The sequence below is a fragment of the Malaclemys terrapin genome, chromosome 11, assembly GCF_027887155.1.
Source record: "Malaclemys terrapin pileata isolate rMalTer1 chromosome 11, rMalTer1.hap1, whole genome shotgun sequence".
Classification (NCBI taxonomy): domain Eukaryota; kingdom Metazoa; phylum Chordata; order Testudines; family Emydidae; genus Malaclemys; species Malaclemys terrapin.
The window spans coordinates 16,288,708-16,308,929 of NC_071515.1; the positions used below are offsets into that span (position 1 = coordinate 16,288,708).

At 40.4% G+C, this 20,222-nt stretch overlaps 1 protein-coding gene across 5 annotated transcripts in view; it reads right to left on the reverse strand.

The window, feature by feature from the left end:
• Positions 1–20,222, reverse strand: part of UNC80 (unc-80 homolog, NALCN channel complex subunit) — a 174,424-nt gene that overhangs the window by 149,850 nt on the left and 4,352 nt on the right. For all 5 annotated transcript variants that reach the window (XM_054044841.1, XM_054044840.1, XM_054044839.1 and 2 more), the window contains exons 3-6: positions 10,586–10,742; positions 8,080–8,378; positions 3,574–3,697; positions 284–357 (exon numbers count right to left, since the gene is read on the reverse strand). In XM_054044841.1, coding sequence (XP_053900816.1) covers positions 284–357; positions 3,574–3,697; positions 8,080–8,378; positions 10,586–10,742 — 654 coding nt within the window. The remainder of the gene's footprint in view (positions 1–283; positions 358–3,573; positions 3,698–8,079; positions 8,379–10,585; positions 10,743–20,222) is intronic.

Below are 20,222 nucleotides of genomic sequence, written 5' to 3' on the forward strand. Positions count from 1 at the left end.
TAAAACCAATTATAAAACACACAATTTAATAAAAAGAAGAACAGGAGTACTTGTGGCACCTTAGAGACTAACAAATTTATTAGAGCATAAGCTTTCGTGGACTACAGCCCACTTCTTCGGATGCAATTCAATAAAAGCATTAAGAGGCTTTGGAGACCTGCATAGTAATTGCAACTGTCATTCCAAAATTCCCTGCAAAAGACCCCTTCTCCACCCCATCAATTTAAAAAAAATATTATCTCCCCACAGCTCCCCACTCTTGCTTGTCTAGCCACAGGCCCACCTCTGTGTGTCCGGTGTCCAGATTAGGGGATTCACAAGACAGGCTCTGGTTGCTAGTAGGAGAACTTCTCTTGGCTGGGATGAAAATAAAAAGAGAAATTTTAAAAATGTAATGCACATGTTGTATTCATCAAACAAATAAGCTATTTGCTATTGTAAAAAGTGGCACCTCCCTCACTGTGACATTACCAGACGTTAGCTACACCTGTTGGAAATTATAGTTGGCTGGCAATTTTCTGTTGATTTTTTTTTTTTTTTGGCACAGGAAGCGCAGTTATCACAAAATCAAAATTTCCTGGGGGAATTGGTGCCCCTTGCAAAATAATTTTGGTTTGTTGAGCTAAACTGAAACATTTCATTCCAAGACAGTTTGACATTAAATTGCATCTGTCTAGTGTGCCACAGTAACTCAAGGGCACTGCAGTTCAGGTGCTTCATGCTCCAGTTCTCTCATGGGTTGGGCTCTGTCAGGGTTCCTTCCCCACTCTGAACTCTAGGGTACAGATGTGGGGACCCGCATGAAAACCCCCTAAGCTTATTTCTACCAGCTATATTAAAACCTGGTACGCTGCCACCACCAAGTGATTTAACAAGAAACAGGGAAAGGACCACTTGGAGTTCCTCTTCCCCCAAAATATCCCCCCAAGCCCTTACACCCCCTTTCTTGGGGAGGCTTGAGAATAATATCCTAACCAATTGGTTACAAAGTGATCAAAGACCCAAACCCCTGGGTCTTTGGACACTGGAAAAATCAGTCAGGTTCTTAAAAGAAGGATTTTATTAAAAGAAAATGTAAAAATCATCTCTGTAAATCAGGATGGAAAATAACTTTATAGGGTAATCAGATTCAAAGACCCCAGAGGAACCCCCTCTAGCCTTAATTTCAAAGTTACAACAAAACAGGGATAAACTTCCCTGTAGCAAAGGTAAAATTCACAAGTTGAGAAAACAAAGATAAACTAATACGCCTTGCCTGGCTGTTACTCACTTGTTTGAAATATGAGAGACTTGTTCAGAAAGATTTGGAGAACATGGGTTGATGTCCAGTCCCTCTTAGTCCCAAGAGCAAACGCCACCAAAACAAAGAGCACAAACAAAAGCCTTCCCCGCACCCAAGATTTGAAAGTATCTTGTCCCCATATTGGTCCATTGGGTCAGGTGTCAGCCAGGTTACCTGAGCTTCTTAACCCTTTACAGGTAAAAGGATTTTGGTGCCTCTGGCCAGGAGGGATTTTATAATATTGTATACAGGAGGATTATTACCCTTCCCTTTATAATTATGACAGGCTCTTTGGCCAGACTACTACTACCAGGATGCACTTCGGTCTCCTCTCTGATGGAGCCACATGACTCATGGGAGTTTGTGTTGTATCCTGGGAGAGGTAGTCTGGCCAGGGAGTACAGCCCATAGATAAGAATGGGGGCATGAAGCATCTTAACTACCATTCGCATGAGGAACCATGGCAGATGCAACTTAATGTCAGACTGACTCAATATGAAATGTTTTGACATTTCCAAATTGGAATTTTTGACTTCATGAAAAATTTCAGATTTTTACTGTTCATTCCAATTCAGGATAAAAACAACTGTCAAGATGCTGTAATTTTCCATTGGATTAAAAAAAAAATCCAATGTTTGCTCAACTTCATGGTGAACGTTTTCAAAATGTAACATTTTATATGTCAGAATCAACCACTGAAGTCATGTTAGGGCCTGAACCAAAGCCCACTGGATCAGACCCTTTGAGAAAGAAACTGAGCTGAGATTTTGTGTTGCACCTCCAGGATGAAAAAATACTTAACAGGGTATAAGTGAGGACAAAGGCCCAGGTCTTATAAGGTATTTAGTCTCTTAACTTCAATTTATTTCAATACCTGCATATACCCTACATATATCCTGAAATCAGTTGGAGTTAGGCGCTTACAAACTTTTTAGGATCTGGACTCAAAAGACATACAAGGACTTGGGGAACCATAAGGAGCTGATTCGTATCTCATTTATGCTGATGTAAATAAGGAGCAAATACGCTGAAGCATGTGAGATCAGATCATCATCATCTTGGCTAGGCCTTTTGAAACAATCCTATGTTATTATAATACTACAAAATCAGGATTTGGGTTAGGAAGAGCATCTGTATCATTGACTATCCCTTTGCTATCAATAGTATGTGGCTGCTAGCCTCTGTATTTTCCTCATCAGCATCAAGCTGTTGCCAAACACTCTCTCTACTTCTTAGAAACGTGTGCGTGGAAACAGACGTGTGAAATTGACAGGAAATGATCTAGCTTCCTTCTAAATTTATGCAAATATTGATGGCATTGAGAGAAAGAGTCTTAAAATATTGTCCAAGGATTCAAATTATTCCTGTAATTTTAGCATATTCCACAGAGATAAAATCTACAGGAAATATTAAAGGATTTATTTTAATCTAAGGGCAATTTAAAATGTATGGTTCAACTCCTCAGCTGGTGTAGCTCCGCTAAAGTAAACAGAAATACAATTTACACCAGTTTAGGATCTAGTATGAGACTTTTTTTTCTTTTTCTCTCATATATACGAAGCCTGTATGATTAGGCTTCTGAGATTAAGTCAGCTGGCATTACAGTAGATACAGGGCATTACATGAGAAGTAGTATCAATACAGGTCTGACACTTCTATCGTACACATTTACTTACTTGTCAACACACAGAAATTGTACCAGTTTAAATAAAGGTGTGATGTTAAACCGATTTAGTTAAACAAATGCAGGTTAAATGTATATAAAACAGATTTAAACCAATGTAAGAGAGTCCACACACAAAGTTGCATTGATTTAATCAAGATGAATTAAAATTGCGCCTTTAGTTAAACTGGTGCAACTTGTATGGGTAGACCAGGACTAAGAGTAGAGAGACTAAAAATTGGGTAACCATAGCAATAAATCTGATTGAATTGATTTTGATCCTGGTGTAAATGGGTGCAGCTCCCCTTGACGTTAATGGGAGACTCATCTTATTATGTCAGGATGACTTTGCCCCATTAGTTTTAATGGGAATTGGACTGAGGGCTTCTCTACATTCAGCAGTTGTACCAGTTTATCTAAATAGGTTAAATTTAGTTAAAATCGATGCCATTTCTGCATGTAGACATGGCCATGAAGAGAGGGTTTATTTTGGTAAGGCACAAAAATAAAACAAAAACACAGGACTGTACACAGATCCTGCACGCATGGCAAATGGGGCTCAGATAACCGTACAAGGAAGAGCCTTTCCGATGCTTAACATCTGTGACTACACAGCAAAGTCACGCACCTGTAATAATGTTCCTGATTGGCTTTACCAGAGCAGTGAAGGCAGAAACCTCAGGCTGCCTGTGCTCCCACATGGGTTGCCAAATAACAAGGCCACTGGCCAGCCGAAAAGTCAGGTCAGACTCCTAGAAAGACACAATGGGATCATCATACCATATGTGGATTAGTCAGGCTGTCACAGAAGAGCATTGTTTTCTGTGTGTGCTGATGTCCCTCCTACTGTGACATGGACCTTGAAAGCAACAACAATGATCACACACTGTTTGTGCGCAATAAGTCAAAAGGTCACTACTGTAACTATTCAAAGAAGGCATAAATACCTACCCAATGGTCTAGTAATAAAGCAACGTGGAATTCTCAATACAAAGCTAAGTAAAGGGCCTTTGTGCCCAGACCACAGTATACTGATCAAAACCTGTGTTTTCCAGGATCTCTGCTACTACTGAAAAACCTACCCACCATCGCAGCAAAATCCTTTGTACTCATTATTCTGCTTATTTCTTTAGATCATTTAGTATGTAAATCTTTCCTTTAAGCTCCCTTTTCCTACAATGCCTGCCTGCACAAAATGAGCCAAAAATAATAATTATTATAAAAAATATTTATTTAGGAAATATGAACATTTTTACAAATTATTACAAGTGCCAACATATAATGGTCCTATTACTACTATTAATTTTTAATTTAAACACCAAAATCGTTGTGCTGCAAAGATTTATGCATGTGTGTAATTTTACTCATGTGAGTAGCCCTACTGATGTCAATGGAACTATCTACATTAGTAAAGTTACACACGCAGGTAAATCTTTGCAAGACCAGGGCCCAAGCATGCATGTACTTAAACTAAGTGGCTCCATGAGCTGGCTGCTGGAAATATTGTCCTTCCTAACCTTTTCCCTTCCCTACTTTTTGTTATTCCCCTCCCATCACATCTAAAATGAGTTTGTAATCTCTTTGGGGGCAGCTATCATGCCTTTTGTATTTGCATGACAGAGCACCCAGCAACACTTTCAGGTGTTGTGGAAATAAGCATAAGCAAGACATTGCTTTTCATAGATTCATAGATTCATAGATTCTAGGACTGGAAGGTACCTTGAGAGGTCATTGAGTCCAGTCCCCTGCCCGCATGGCAGGACCAAATACTCTCTAGACCATCCCTGATAGACATTTATCTAACCTACTCTTAAATATCTCCAGAGATGGAGATTCCACAACCTTCCTAGGCAATTTATTCCAGTGTTTAACCACCCTGACAGTTAGGAACTTTTTCCTAATGTCCAACCTAGACCGCCCTTGCTGCAGTTTAAACCAATTGCTTCTTGTTCTATCCTTAGAAGCTAAGGTGAACAAGTTTTCTCCCTCCTCCTTATGACACCCTTTTAAATACCTGAAAACTGCTATCATGTCCCCTCTCAGTCTTCTCTTTTCCAAACTAAACAAACCCAATTCTTTCAGCCTTCCTTCATAGGTCATGTTCTCAAGACCTTTAATCATTCTTGTTGCTCTTCTCTGGACCCTTTCCAATTTCTCCACATCTTTCTTGAAATGCGGTGCCCAGAACTGGACACAATACTCCAGCTGAGGCCTAACCAGAGCAGAGTAGAGCAGAAGAATGACTTCTTGTGTCTTGCTCACAACACACCTGTTATACATGCTAGAATCATGTTTGCTTTTTTTGCAACAGCATCACACTGTTGACTCATATTTAGCTTGTGGTCCACTATAACCCCTAGATCCCTTTCTGCCGTACTCCTTCCATTCTGTATGTGTGAAACTGATTTTTTCTTCCTAAGTGGAGCACTTTGCATTTGTCTTTGTTAAACTTCATCCTGTTTAACTCAGACCATTTCTCCAATTTGTCCAGATCATTTTGAATTATGTCCTCCAAAGCAGTTGCAATCCCTCCCAGTTTGGTATCATCCGCAAACTTAATAAGCGTACTTTCTATGCCAATATCTAAGTCGTTGATGAAGGTATTGAACAGAGACGGTCCCAAAACAGACCCCTGCGGTACCCCACTCGTTATGCCTTTCCAGCAGGATTTCCCTGTGCTCTGTTAAGTTTTTGGTGGTGCACTGGCCCCGCTACACTGTAGCAGCTATATGGTTAAACATAGCCATTTTCTAACAACTTACTTTCTAGGAATGTCTGATTGAGAACAGCCAATTTCACTTAAGAGGCTAGCCTTAAAACATTAAGGCAGAAAAGTAGACCTCCAGTGAAGCTAAGGACAAGTGGCAGGAATCAGAATGTGCAGGGAGATAACTCCTGATTTCATAGTTCTGCAAAGCTGGCGTATATATCATAAAATAAAGAGAAGGACTTCAGCTGACAAGAAGCCTGCAGCTTACTTCTGACATCAGAACAAAGAAGTCTTTAATTTGCGCCTGCCACTAAAACTACCACAGATCATATTAATTAATTAGTATCAATGCTCTTAGTAATAACAATAACAAATCAGTGACAACACTGCTTCTGGAATTACTGAGCAGACAGAAACAGGGGCAGCTCTATGTTTTTTGCCGCCCCAAGCACAGAAGGCAGGCGGCTTTCGGCGGCGCGCCTGCGGGCAGTCCGCTGGTCATGCGGATTCGGCGGCATGCCTGTGGGAGGTCCGCCGGTGCTGCGCCATCGGTGTCCTTGCCACCGAATTGCCGCCGAAGCCACGGGACCGGCGGACCTCCCGCAGACATGCCGCGGAAAGCCACCTACCTGACACCCTCACAGCGACCGGCAGGCCGCCCCCCGTGGCTTGCCGCCCCAGGCACGCACTTGCTGCGCTGGCACCTGGAGCCGCCCCTGGACAGAAAGGCATTTCTTAACCATGAATGGGAGTCAACCAGACTGAGCTAAATTCCACAGTCCTTGCTCCAGCTCTGAACCAGTGAGGGGCTCATGTCCTCAGGACTCACTGATTTCAATGAGAGCGGCAGGTACTCAACACTTCTGATAATCAGGCCACTTATGTAGGTGCTAAATATAGATGCAGGTGCTTCACTTTGGATATTCTTGCCTTAGTGTCTGCCCAGTGCTAAAACCCTTACTCATATCATTGGAATTACTTTTGATACTTTTACTCTAAGGTACTATACTTTTAGTAAAAGATGGGTGTACAACTGGTTAAAACACTGTACTCAAAGAGTAGTAATCAATGGTTCACTGTCAATGTTGTTTCTAGTGGGATCCTGCAGAGGTCTGTCCTGGGTCCAGTACTATTCAAAATTTCCAATAATGACTTGGTTAATGGAGTGGAGAGTATGCTTATACAATTTGTAGATAATACCAATCTGGAAGGGGTTGTAAACGCTTTGGAGGACAGGATTAGAATACAAAATGACCTTGACAAATTGGAGAATTTGAAATCAACAAGATGCAATTCAATAAAGACAAATGCAAAGTACTACATACAGGAAGGAAAAATCAAATACACAAATGCCAAATGGGGAATAACTGGCTAGGCAGTAGTATTGCTGAAAAGGATCTGGGGGTTAGAGAGGATCACAAATTCATAATCAACAACATGATGCAGTTGTGAAAAAGACTAATATTCTGGGGTTTATTAACAGGAGTGTCCTCTGCAAGAGCTGGGAGGTAACTGTCCCTCTCTGCTTGGCACTAATGAGGACTCGATGGGAGTACTGTGCCCAGCTTGGGCACTACAATTTAAAAAAGATGTGGACAAAGAAGAGACAGTCCAGCAGAGAGCAACAAAAATGATAAAAAGGTTAGAAAACCTGGCTATGAGGAAAGGTTAAAAAAACTGGGCATGTTTAGTCTTGAGAAAAGAAGACTGAAGGAGAACCCGATAACCATCTTCAAATACGTTAAGGGCTGTTACAAAGAGGGCAGTAATCAATTGTTCTCCATGTCTGCTGAAGGTAGGACAAGAAGAAATTGGCTTAATCTAAAGCAAGGGAGATTCAGGTTAAATATAAGGAAAACTTTCTAACTACACCACTACCTCAATATAACGCCACCCGATATAACACGAATTTGGATATAACGTGGTAAAGCAGTGCTCCGGGGGGCAGGACTGTGCACTCCGGTGGATCAAAGCAAGTTCAATATAACACGGTTTCACCTATAACGCAGTAAGATTTTTTGGCTCCCAAGGACAGCGTTATATCGAGGGAGAGGTGTATAAAGATAAAGTACTGGAACAGGCTTCCATCAAAGGTTGTGGAATCCCCATCATTGAAGGTTTTTAAGAACAAACACAGCTTAGACAAACCCCTGTCAGGGATGGTCTAGGTTTACTTGTTCCTGTCTCAGCGCAGGGAGTTGGACTAGATGACCTCTCGAGGTCCATTCCAGCCCTACAGTTCTATGATTCTATTATGTCCATGGTACTGCTCTCCTGTGTAAGGGCAAGAGGGCTGGGCCTTTATTCTGTACTGTATGCTAAATTCAGTTAGCCACTATTATGACTATTCGCAACCAAGGCAGAATCGCAGTCTCCTCACACTGGCGTCACTACATTACCACTCCTGATAGTTCTTCCACTTACTTTAATCCTGTGGACCAGAGGAGCAAACAGGAACACAAAGAGCTCCACTGTTGCCATGGAATTCTGAAAGAACTTCCTTCGGTTATTCTCTTCCTCTTCATTAGTGCTGCCACACCGAGGGTGTCCTGGAGATCCCTGGTTTTCAACCTGATGAATAAAGGCGCTACTGCTCCCTCCCCAGCTGGAGCCTCTCTCTCCTCCAAATCGGTCATTGCTGCAGTCTTGAGGAGCCTCCAGTAGCATCCAATGGAGGGTGTGAAGAAGCTTAGTCTCCGCTACTCCAAGCTTGTCCTGATGTCCTGAATGGAAAAATGCAGCATAATGGGTGTCTCTGTTCACACAAAAAGCAACAGAGGGTCCTGTGGCACCTTTGAGACTAACAGAAGTATTGGGAGCATAAGCTTTCGTGGGTAAGAACCTCACTTCTTCAGACCTGTTCACACAGGATCAGTACAGAGGAGATTTTCAAAGCTGCATAGGGAATTGGGCACCCAAATTCTCTACGTAGCTTTGAAAATCTCACCCCTGCAATTAGAAGTATCTAGCTGTTCCTAGTATGTCTTCGTTAAAATCACCTGATTCAGAATGTTACATTCCCCTGCACAGCCCCCTTGCCTGCTCCCTGAAGTGCCACTCAGTGTGTGTCTGCATGTCTGAAAACACAGTACTCATAAAAAATGCTAACTTGACAGCCCTGGGTCTTGAAACACTTCTATGGATCCCCAAGCTGTAGTACTGCAAGCTTTCCTAGACTGTGCTCTGCTACCCATCCCCACCAGTATGCTTCAACTCTGGAGGAACCAGGCCAGATGAGAAAGTAGTTTGATCTTGATGAGCATAGTGCACGGCCGACTGACATCAGTGGAAAGACTCTTATCGATGATAGTGGGCTTTGGATCAGGCCCTATGCTCATGAATTCATTGTTTTTTTTCCAGTTAAGACTGTCAATCTGTGAACCAATTAGTGTCAGTTGTGGTGGCAGATTTTGTAACGTGGATACTTACCCACCCGGGACTGGACCAAGGCCAACAATTACTTACATGTGAAATACAGAACTTTCAGACATAAACTGAATATCCAACCAGACCACCCTAAGGACCTGGCCAAGATCAACCTGGGCAATGCCACAAGGAGGCCACATCTTTTTGAGATTTGCCATGATGATGACGATGACAACAACAAATAACAACACTTTCAGTGCCTTCAAAATCTGACTACTATGGCATATGTCTTGCAGAAAATAAATATCCCTTGAAGAAGCTTATTACAGTTAGGTAGCAAGGCTACTGCTGAAATCCATTCCAGTTCCTCTTGGAGAACAGTATTGAACTTATTTGACTCTCAAGATTGTAACTCCCTCTTGACAACAATTTCCAAGAAGTCACTCATTCGTTTAGATAGCACCCTGCAATCCTGGGATGGATTTGATCCTTTCATGCTTAAAGAAGGATTTCATCATTCATGACCTTTCTTCTCACTTTTCATTATCCAGCTGTGAAGTCAGAATGATATATCTGTGACATCACCGTTCCCAAACTGTGGGACCAAGATTTAACTGTAGCATTAAACAGAAGGGGACTCATGGAGCTTTGTTTGGGTAAGTGCATATATGAAATACAAATCTCTTCAGTGACAAAGAAAATGTAGAAAAATATGAGCTAATATTTTATGAAGAATATATTTTTGTAGTGCTAGTCTTCTGTTTGGGTTCTCCACCCCCAGTTTTGATCTAGTGTTAAAATTTCCTTTAAAAACAGCGAAAGGTTTGGTGTTATATCAAGCTTTTAAGGCACAACTCCAAATTGGAGAAAATATTTATTTTAATTTCTTTTTGCATCTACCTCAATAAAATCTAATATCCATTTCTACAGGGTTGGGGGTTTTTTGCAAGAGGTTGATAATTCTTTGTATTATTTTAGCTGTGCTGAATTTTACATATAGCATAGTCTGATTACTACATCTGCCTGCAATGTAACCAAGCGCAAGATTACACAAACCCTTACATACAGGAACAATGCTATTATAATTAATGTGACTAATCGCGTGAGTGAATTCTATCCATAAGAATAAAGCCATCAAGGACTGGGTTCCCATCATATTTTTGAGGTTGAAATACAATAAACAGGAGGAATAAGAGAACCTATTTTGCTAAGTTGACTTATGTGAATAATCCTTACTAATCCTAGTAGGCCCACAGACTTAAATGGAAATTATTTGCTTGAGTAAGGACTGCTGTGTGAACATGGATTTGCAGGATTGGGTCCTATACCTTGGAGAAAATGGGTACTTCTACGCTACAATATAACACCCACGGCTGGCCTGTGTCAGCTGACTGAGGCTCACAGGGCTCGGGCTGCAGGCTATAAAATTGCAATGTAGACGTTTGGGCTCAGGCTGGAGCCTGGGCTCCGGGAGAGTATGGTGTATGGCATGTTGAGCACAACTTTGTGATATTTTAATTGAAGATTAGGTAATAGTAAAAAGCAAACTAATGCAAGTACCAACCTAGCTTGTTTCGGTTAGAAAGCAAGGTCGCTGTGCAATGGAGTACATGTGGTAGGGCAGCTTGAACCAGTTCCCAACGAGAAATGCTCTGGATGGCTTCAGAGAGGGCTGGAGAAAGACCATGCAGCTTGTTCTCTACTAAAACTCGTTCGAAAGACTAAGAAAAAAAAGGAGAAAAAATATTATCCTAGCACATGCTTTGCAAGACTGTGTATTCTCTTCTAAAGCTCCTGCTGTCACATATTATTTTCCACAAAATATAACGTATAGTTCCTTTCAGTAAAATTATTTCTTAAAATATTTTCCTGAAAAAGAAAGACTATAGCCAAAGCTCACTAGATGGATGGTTATTCAGGAGACAGCACTCAGAAGAATTCAGAAGTAGCATGGTTCATTTAATATACTTTCCTTAGTCAAAAGAATTAAATAAATGAGTTTCAAACGCCATATAAACATAAGTACTCTGGGCCAAACCTGGCATACAGTTATGCTGGTGTAAATCTGGAGTAATTCTGTTGAAGTCAACGGAGCTGCTCCAGATTTACACCAGCGTGACTGAGAGCAGGATTTGACACTCTCTTTGAAGGTTTTATGTAGCATAAAGAGCAGCCTGCTAAAAGCACATAGGCCTTAGGAAATATTTTCACACCCCGTCACAAAAGTTAATCATTGTGTAAAATCCTTTGTCAGGACATTATATAGTATTTTTGCAAACAGTTGCGGTTGTTGGCTTGACCATGTTGATTATTGTTGCCTCAAGTAGCACAAGATTTGCGGGCCAGTGCATCTGTTTTATAGAGGGGGAAAAAACCCTTACGGAAGCTTATTATTAGACAGCCAAGCTATTTCTACAGTCCATTCTTTCACATATGCCCAAAAGACCTCTTTATATGGTCACTGAAGCAATTATGTTCCTCTGACGTTACTGTAGTCAAGGACTGTATTCGTGATATCACATGCCCTTGCCATAAACCAATGTAGCCTTCTGGCAATCTACTCATTCACAAGTTGTTTAGCCAATTTTTTACTATGCTCATGGAGATAAGTAACAGTGAATGTACATGACCTAAAGGATGCTTCAAATGCCATCACACCAGATTCATAAAATTCATCCCTCAACAAGAGGCACAAAAATCCCTCCTTGGTAAAAAAAAAAAAAAAAAAAGCTGCATTTATCAGGAATAAGCTTAATCACAAAGGAGTAAAGCAAAAGAAATTTGACTTGCAATCTGGCCATCAAAACTCAACCACCATTCAAAGTGTGCAGTACCAACCAGTCAAACAGGCTGTGTAATATTCCTTTACATACACCAAGGGCAGGAAAGTAGTCTTTGCATATGTTTGTTCTATAAGAGAGAAACATCCTAACAGTGCTGGGTATAGGCTGAGTTCAATGAAAATAGACCATGTGACTCTTATACAGCGTCATCTCATGGACAGACATACTGGTGGATATGCAGGACTGAATATGACGATAATGAATCAGATGCTGGAAATAATAGTCAAACATTGGCAAGAAATGTACTGTTATGCTCGAGGATGTTTCTAGCTGCCAGTAAGCACATCTGATCTAGGGGCAGTCAAAAATCTCACTGACGCTGATGGAGTGTTGCTGCCCCTCATTCTGGCTAAACTGAGAAGCAATTAAGCTCCTTTATGGAGTAAGATGGCTGAAACAATAGAAGACACCATCCAAAGCATTGGCCACATGGAAGACCAGAGCAAGAACTAACTCAAACAGAATAAAAGGGGCTTCCCTAAAAACTGATTGAAAATTCAGGGGCTGGGGCAGTGGTGGGACTGCAGTTGTTTGTTTCTGCATGCCTTAAAGGGAGTAAGCAAATAGAAAGTCAGAGAGGCACTGGTAGCATGATGCTGAGAGGTACCCAAAAGAGAAAGCATCTTTTGGGCACAAAACTGAACAGAAGCAGGCTTGGATTCCTGAACAAGAAAATTGCTTCCTGTTATTCGTTCCTACTGTATTCAGGGAAACAGGACTTGCACCAAAGATATCTCTGACTCATATAATTAATCTCACCTTCTAATGTAAACAATCCACAAGACCCCTGAATATTAGCTAACTGCTTGGGCCAGAAGGGGCAACACTATGTTTTTCTATCTAGAAAAAATAGTTGTGATGGGTTTGGTGCAGAATAGGAAGATACGATTTTAATCACCATTTGTCAAACCCCCTTATCTGTTAACGTGACTGTTCTCTCCGCAGAGACTTCATTCAGGCAACAGAACGGAATAAAATGTGCCTGGTTCCATATATTGGCATGCAGCTGGGAGAAGTTATTGCCTGCTCTGAACTAGTCTGAAACAACTGGGCTAGACTACTGTAACCTAAATCTATTTATTTACTCTGGCAGCTACACATAATAGACCAGATTCTGCTTCCCTCATTCAGAGTGAGTAGTAACTAACTCAGCCACTAACCCCATTCACATCAATGGGCCTATTCAAGAAATAAGGGATCACTAACTGTGAGTAAGGCCAATACAATTTGTCCCACACACAGAAGTACGAAAGGGACTGCTCATACATACACCTTTCTGTGTACAATCTAGAATAAACAAGGCATTTATCTACCATTATTTAACATTAAGTTTGATTTGTTAATGGATCGTCCTAACAAAGGAACAAAATAATAAAGGCCCACACTCTTGCGTAAATTGCCATTAAATTTATAAGTACATTAAATGTATAAGGGAAGGGAGAAGAAAAAAAATCATAAAGCAGCCATTCTATGCTGATGTGTGTGTGTGGGAGGCAGATGTAGGGCCATTTTGTTGCTCTGCATAATGTACTGGCTTCTCCTCCAGCACTAGATCCAATTCAAGATCTTGTCCTCATCTTCAAAGATCACAATGGCATAGGGCCCTAAAGGCTACAGAACAGCCTCTTTCAAAAAAACATAGCCCAGATTCTGAGCACTCAGTACAATTCAGGAGGGGGAAAGGGAGTGTGCAAAGGTGGCTTTAAACCACTTTTACGTTCCTCCAATCTTTAGGGCATCTGGGTCCTGGGAAGGCTGTCGGATTGGAGCCTCTTTCAGACTGCTCTAACCTACGCCAGCTGCCCACAGGTTGCAGGGGCTGTTGCAGTGGCTAGAAATAAATTGAGCTAAGAGGACTCAACCCTTATGCCAGTGGGTTGAAGTGGGATAGCTGATGAGCCATGATGCTAGTGTAGGTTTGCCAGAGGATTCCTCTGTCTATGAGGGATTCTCCAATGGCCAGTTAAGCAAACTTTAGAGCAAGCTAATGATTATGTGGTACAAAGTTTCCCCTTTGATTGGGAGAACCAGGCCTCATGATTACAGTGTCAGTCCCCACTCTGGTTCTGGCTTACACTAGCTCAAGTGACAGCAAAATTTGAATCCTTCCCTCAACTTCCTTGGGGCCTTGCCCTGCCTTGTGTATGCAAGCACAGCTCCCTGCAAGTTCAGCTGATGTTTTGCCTGCACACTGAATGCAAAATATGGTGCTTTGGGTCAGACTCTGCTCTCAGTTGCAGCAATGTAGGTGTGCAGTGATTCCATTTACTTTAGTCTCGCCTGAAAATTATGCAAAATCAAGATGAACAGCCCACTTTTTACCCTCCATTCACTAGAAGTTACATAGACCCTTGGCAGAAGGACAGTGCTGAAATGTGTAAAATAGAAGAGGGATCCTAGGGAGCTATAAATGTAGCTGAAATCAAAGGGTCTGGCTATAATAGGCTAAAAAAAAACCAAAATCCCAGCCTGACAGAGGCATGGCTAAGCTAGCAAACACAGTGGTGACCTAATCCAGGTCTCTTCAATACAGGAAATAAATTAAAGCAATATAAGAAGATAAAAAGAACCAGGCCAACCTGAATCCACAGATTTGTGCTCTATAAATGAATAGCCGACCATGGAGCCAGATATTTTTTTTTTTGGGGGGGGGGGGGAGAAGAGAAGGCTAAAGAGACCTGGCAGATGCCAGTAACAGAGAGCTGCCTCGGGGGGAAGGAAATCCAGCTACAGAATCCAGTACCATCATCTTAAAGAACATATTAAAATTGACTTGGAAAGCTCAGAGATATTGAACTGGACCCTCCTTATCCTGTAAGGCAGGGGCTGCCAACCTGAGCCTGAGAAGGAGCCAGAATTTGCCAATGTACATTGCCAAAGAGCCACACTAATATATCAGCAGCCCCACATCAGCTCCCCCACTCCAACCTGCAGCGCCCCCTGCCTGCCGGCAGCCCCACCAATCAGTACCTCCCACTCCCTCCCCATGCCTCCTGCCCACCGCGATCAGCTGTTACATGGTGCACAGGAGGCTCTAGTGGGGGTGGGGGGAAGAGCGAAGGCATGGCAGGCTCGGGGGAAGGGGTGGAGTGAGGGCAGGACCTGGGGCAGAGCAGGAGGTTGAGCACTGAGCACTCCTCATCACATTGGAAAGTTAGCATCTATAGCTCCAGCCCTGGAGTCAGTGCCTATGCAAGGAGCCGCATATTAACCTATGAAGAGCCGCATGCGGCTCCGGCGTCACAGGTTGGCCACCCCTGCTGTAAAGAGTTAGTGTGTGAGTGCAATGAGATGAAAACAAAAATAAAGTTGAACTATTGTGGCTGGGGGAGGAATTGTGGCAGTGGCGATTTTGGAAAGGACAAACCAAAGGGGGAGTGTGGTGGCAACAGCCATCTTGAAAGAGGCACATCAAACCAGGAGGAAAGACCAGAAGATCTAGATATGTAGGAAAGGAAATTTGTTAGTCTCTACGGTGCCACAAGTACTCCTGTTCTTTTTTTAGGAAAGGAAAGAAATCCTTCACTACAAAGATCTGTCCATCCCTCCTTCCCCCAAAAACAAAATCTCCCCCTCCATCAAACAAACCATGGAGGCAGTTGGACAAGAACAGGACTAGTACAAAGGCTAAGATAGTGTAACAAATAATGGATATTGTATCCATGTGGTTATAATGTCAAAGGGATATAGTTAAATGGTAGCTGGGTGTATAGCACCTTGGATAGTTTACTCTATGTGGATACAGTACACTTAATGGGTATAACATTATAGATAATATAAATCACATTATAAACTAAGTTATTAATGCAATAGCAAAAGACCCAGATCTCCCCTAATGAGGTAAGTTTGACTTGAGTTATCACAAATATTCCAAAATGTATATTAATTGGAGAAGGGTCACCTATGGCGGAAAATGTCCGAATAAGTGAACTCAAAGATGGTATAATAATCTCATAGTGCCCAATGTTATAAATATGTTTGGTAATATACTACTTGATTCTTAAGAATATATAAAGAATAGTTCCATGTTCCAGGGAATTCACACACCCACAGAGGAAGTAAGGGTAGCCTGGGCTCTCACAACTAGAGAGGACCAGGCAACAGGGGGAAATACATAGGGAAGGAGGTGGGAGAGAAAAAGGGAACAAGAGAATATAAACAGATGTTAAATATTGTTCTATGTTTTAATAGAAAAAATATATTAACAGAGTTTTAGGGCTCAGAATTCAAACAAATTATGGTAAATCAGCCTCAGGATCAGGGTACACCAATATTGGTGTTAAAAAGGAGAGAAATAAATGAAAAAGCAATGTATGTCGGAGTTTTAAAATTACTGTGTATGAGGAGAACTCTAAAATGTCATATTTAAAGAAGAGATATAAATGTAATGACGACCTGGCACCTGGCTGGGGAGTCTCACTGCTTTTAACAAAGGGTGATATACTGAGCAAGAGCAGAGTTGGTACTCATGGGTGAATTTATTAGTGTCATAACTGTTAATGTGAAAGGGATGAACAATGCCACAAAAAGGAAAAGGGTATTCTGTTCTGAATAAGGATTTTCCAAGTATAATCAATTTACAGGAAACACACACCTGAAGAAAAAATGATAAATACTTGAATACTTCTTGGACACAGCTACCATATGTCTCTCCAGGTTAATCTAACAGAAGAATGTTGACAAAACTGTTTGGTAAACGCTTCCCTTTTACCTTTTGAGCACAACTCACAGATACAGAGTACAGATTTTAATTAAGGGGTCTTTGAAAGGTAGACTTCTCACCGTAGCCAATATACATGCTCCCAATCAAAAACAAGATTTTTTTTGGTAAAATGATAGTTTTTTTAGGAATGTAGGAAGTTTTAGAGAAGGGAATATTATTCTGGGGACACGGGATTTAATGTGCACTAATCCCACTTTGGATTGATCGAATGTACACAAAGGACAGTCAGGAGGAACTAGTGAAAATCTGTTGCATCACTTAAAATATGAGGATGTGATGGGAGAAGAACATGTACAGTTCTGACTTCTGGATTATTTTGCTCCTCATTGATTTTATTCCAGGATTGATATGATTTTTGTTTCTAGGACCTCTGCTAACTTAGAAAAAAATCTAATCTGAGAGTTATTAGTGGGTCTGATCATGTCCCTCCACTTATTGGATTGAAAGATTGTTTTTTCACTGAGTCCCAAAGAGCCCTGTTCTTAAATAAAACTTGGCTATATGACCCCTTTAGAATTCAAGAGCTAGATGAAAATTTCCAGAAATATACTGAAATAAACAATAAGGAAGAAAACAATAAAAGTGTTCTCTGGAATGCTAAAATGGCAGTAATAAGGGGGATCCTTATAAATAAAACATCATATCTAAAAAAGATGGGAGGTCTTGAAGAAGAGAGGTGGGTTGAAGAACTTTCTGTTTTGAAAGGTAGACATAAATCTACAGGAGTATTTATGTAGTGTTTAACAAAATAAATGAGATAAGAGGGAAGATTACAAACACTTAGATATATTGAACAAAAATATTATGTACAAGCCAATAAAGCTGATAGTCAAATGTTAAAAAAGAAACAAGATAAATCAGCCAACCCTCTGATTAGAAATAAGAAGGGAGATTTAGTAACTGGCATCAAACAGATCTCTGAAACATTGGCTAACTTTTTCCATAGTTTCTATGCTTCAGAACATCCAAACCCTACATTTATAAGTAGATATTTGAGAAGTGTGACATTACCTCAGCTCTCAAAGGATGATGTGGCAGCTCTTGATAGGCAAATTGCTGCAGAGGAAACTGAAGTTGTAATTAAGAATTTAAAATCCAATAAAGCCCCAGGGATTCTGGGAAGTATTATAGATCCTTACAGCAAGTGTTGGTCCCTATTTTAACTGAATTGTTCCCCAGCAAAACAACATTAAACCAGATGCCAGATAAAGGGAAAGAGACAAAAATCGTGGTCATTCCTACAGAAGGAAAAGATCTTACCAATAGTGACTCATACAGACATGTTTTTTTTAATCAATGTAGATGCTAAAATTTATGCTAAGCTGTTAGCAAACAGATTGAGTGTCACCTGGCCCAAATGTTTTTCACCCATACCAATCTGGATTGATTGCCGGCAGACATCTATCTGTATCAGAAGAACTCCAAATTTGATCTAAAAATGTTAATTCTAGCAATTTTTCCTGTGTGCTGCTTTCATTAGATGCTGAGAAAATCTTTGACCAACTGTAGTGGGAGTACTTTAGACAGATTTTGGTAAGGTTTGGTTTTGGAAATCAGTTTTAAAAGTGTATATAAGCCCTATATATTCCTTCTGGAGCCATTTGCAATAAATATGAAAAACATCCTCTTGATAAAGGGCATCAAAATGCTTTCTGGATTAGAACACAAAATAACTTTGAATGCTGACATGTCGTTACATTTGCACGATCCAGAAGCCTCGTTAAAAATTATAAAACAATTGACTTTGGAATTTGGGCATATAGCAGGATTAAAATAAACGACTATAAATCTGAAATTTTAGAAATTAATATTCCATAAAGGGCCAAATCAAACTGTCAGCTGCATCAATTTAAATAGATAAAGAAGTCTTTACAATATTTAGGAATAAATATTGTGGAAAAAAAACTTTTAAAGGTAAATTACCCTCCAATGTGGAATAAAATAATAAAAGACTTGAAGGAATGAAACAAATATGAAGTTTTCTGGCTAGGTAGGGTAGCCTCAGTAAAGACGAATGTCCTTCCAAAAATACTACTTTTGTTTCAGCACATCCCTGATAAGACATTAAAAATATAGCAGGATGCACTATTAAAATTCATGTTTAAAACATAAAAAGAGAAAGGGTGTTTTCTAACATTCAAAGGTGGGATAGACTAACTTTCCCTAATTTGCCTTATTATTATTATCCATCACAATTAAAATGTGATTAATTGGGTAAACCGACCATCCACACACTAGGTGAAACTCAATCAAGATTGGAGCCCAAATATTCATAGTAAGTGTTGGGCTAAAAAGAAATCCAGGTTATTAAATATAGAAAAAAAAAACATTCATTCAAACCACCTCAGCAGCTTTGCACTATTTTTCTACAAAATTGCTGTCAGGGAGGCCCTCTCCCTTAGCTACTTTCATTAATAATCAGGAATTTATCCCTAGAAAATATCAAAGCTACTAGTTGTGGGTAAAAGCCAAGAATGCGCCATTCAGACAGTTGTTCTTGGGTCCTGATTTGAAATCATACCAAAAGATATGTAATAATGACATACTAAAATTATATAAAGATCTTGTATTTAACAAGGCAAACATTTTATTGTGAAATCTGGATACAAGGCAGCTCTCTCTAGACATTTAACTGCATTTGAGGAGTTCAACCAGGAGCAAGCCAAAAAAAAAAGGTTTGATTTTTAAGATACATACCAACTTTGACTGAAAAAGATGTTGATAAAAAGACAACCCAGATGAAAAGATGAGAGAGGGATTTGGGAAAAAAAAACTGATATGGAGGAGTGGGTCTCTATATGGGAAACAGGATATACATCTTCAATACGTGCAGCTCATAAAGGAAATATTTATAAATTGCTGTATAGATAGCATTTGAATCTAGTTAAGATCTGGCACATTTTTGCTACCAGGGAGTCGCTCAGTTGGAGGCATTGCAAGGAAAAGGGTACATACTTGCACACATGGTGGTTAAATCCAGGAATTAGATGGTTTGGGGAAGAAGTTATTAAAGAGATTCATTTTATGACAAAATGCCAGTATCCTAGAGCCCCCTTGACCTCCTTACTTAATGCTCCAGGAGAGAATCTACATATTAAACAGAACCAATTAATTTCTTCTTTATTGTTAGTAGCTAGACTTCGTATTTTATATTACTGAAAAAATGTAACTCTTCCTCCTATGGAACTGTGATGTATTAAGATATGGACTGTCCTTGTAATAGAAAAGTTTTCATACCAAGTATGTACACAAGAGAAGTGCCAAAAAGAAGACAGGTATTTAGAAATGTGATCACCCTTTTCAACATACACACTGGAAAGTGGCTCACCTGTCAGACTCTGTAGTTAGGTTCTTTGAATATTAATCTGATCCAGAAAAAGTTATAAAACTGATGTATGATGTAGTATGTGAACATTTTATTGTAACTTTGCCTTAGTAAGAAATTTCAAAAGACAGTCTGACCAACTATTCTCAGCAGACTGACATGTTACACGGGCTCCACTGCCACCTGAATTACAGAAAGGAAGGGAACAGCTGCAGAGTTGGCAATCTGGAAAGCAGTATTGAAAGCTTATGTCATGAACTGATTATAGCGATTGCAGACTCGTAGGCAATGTTGAGTCTGTTCCTGGTGT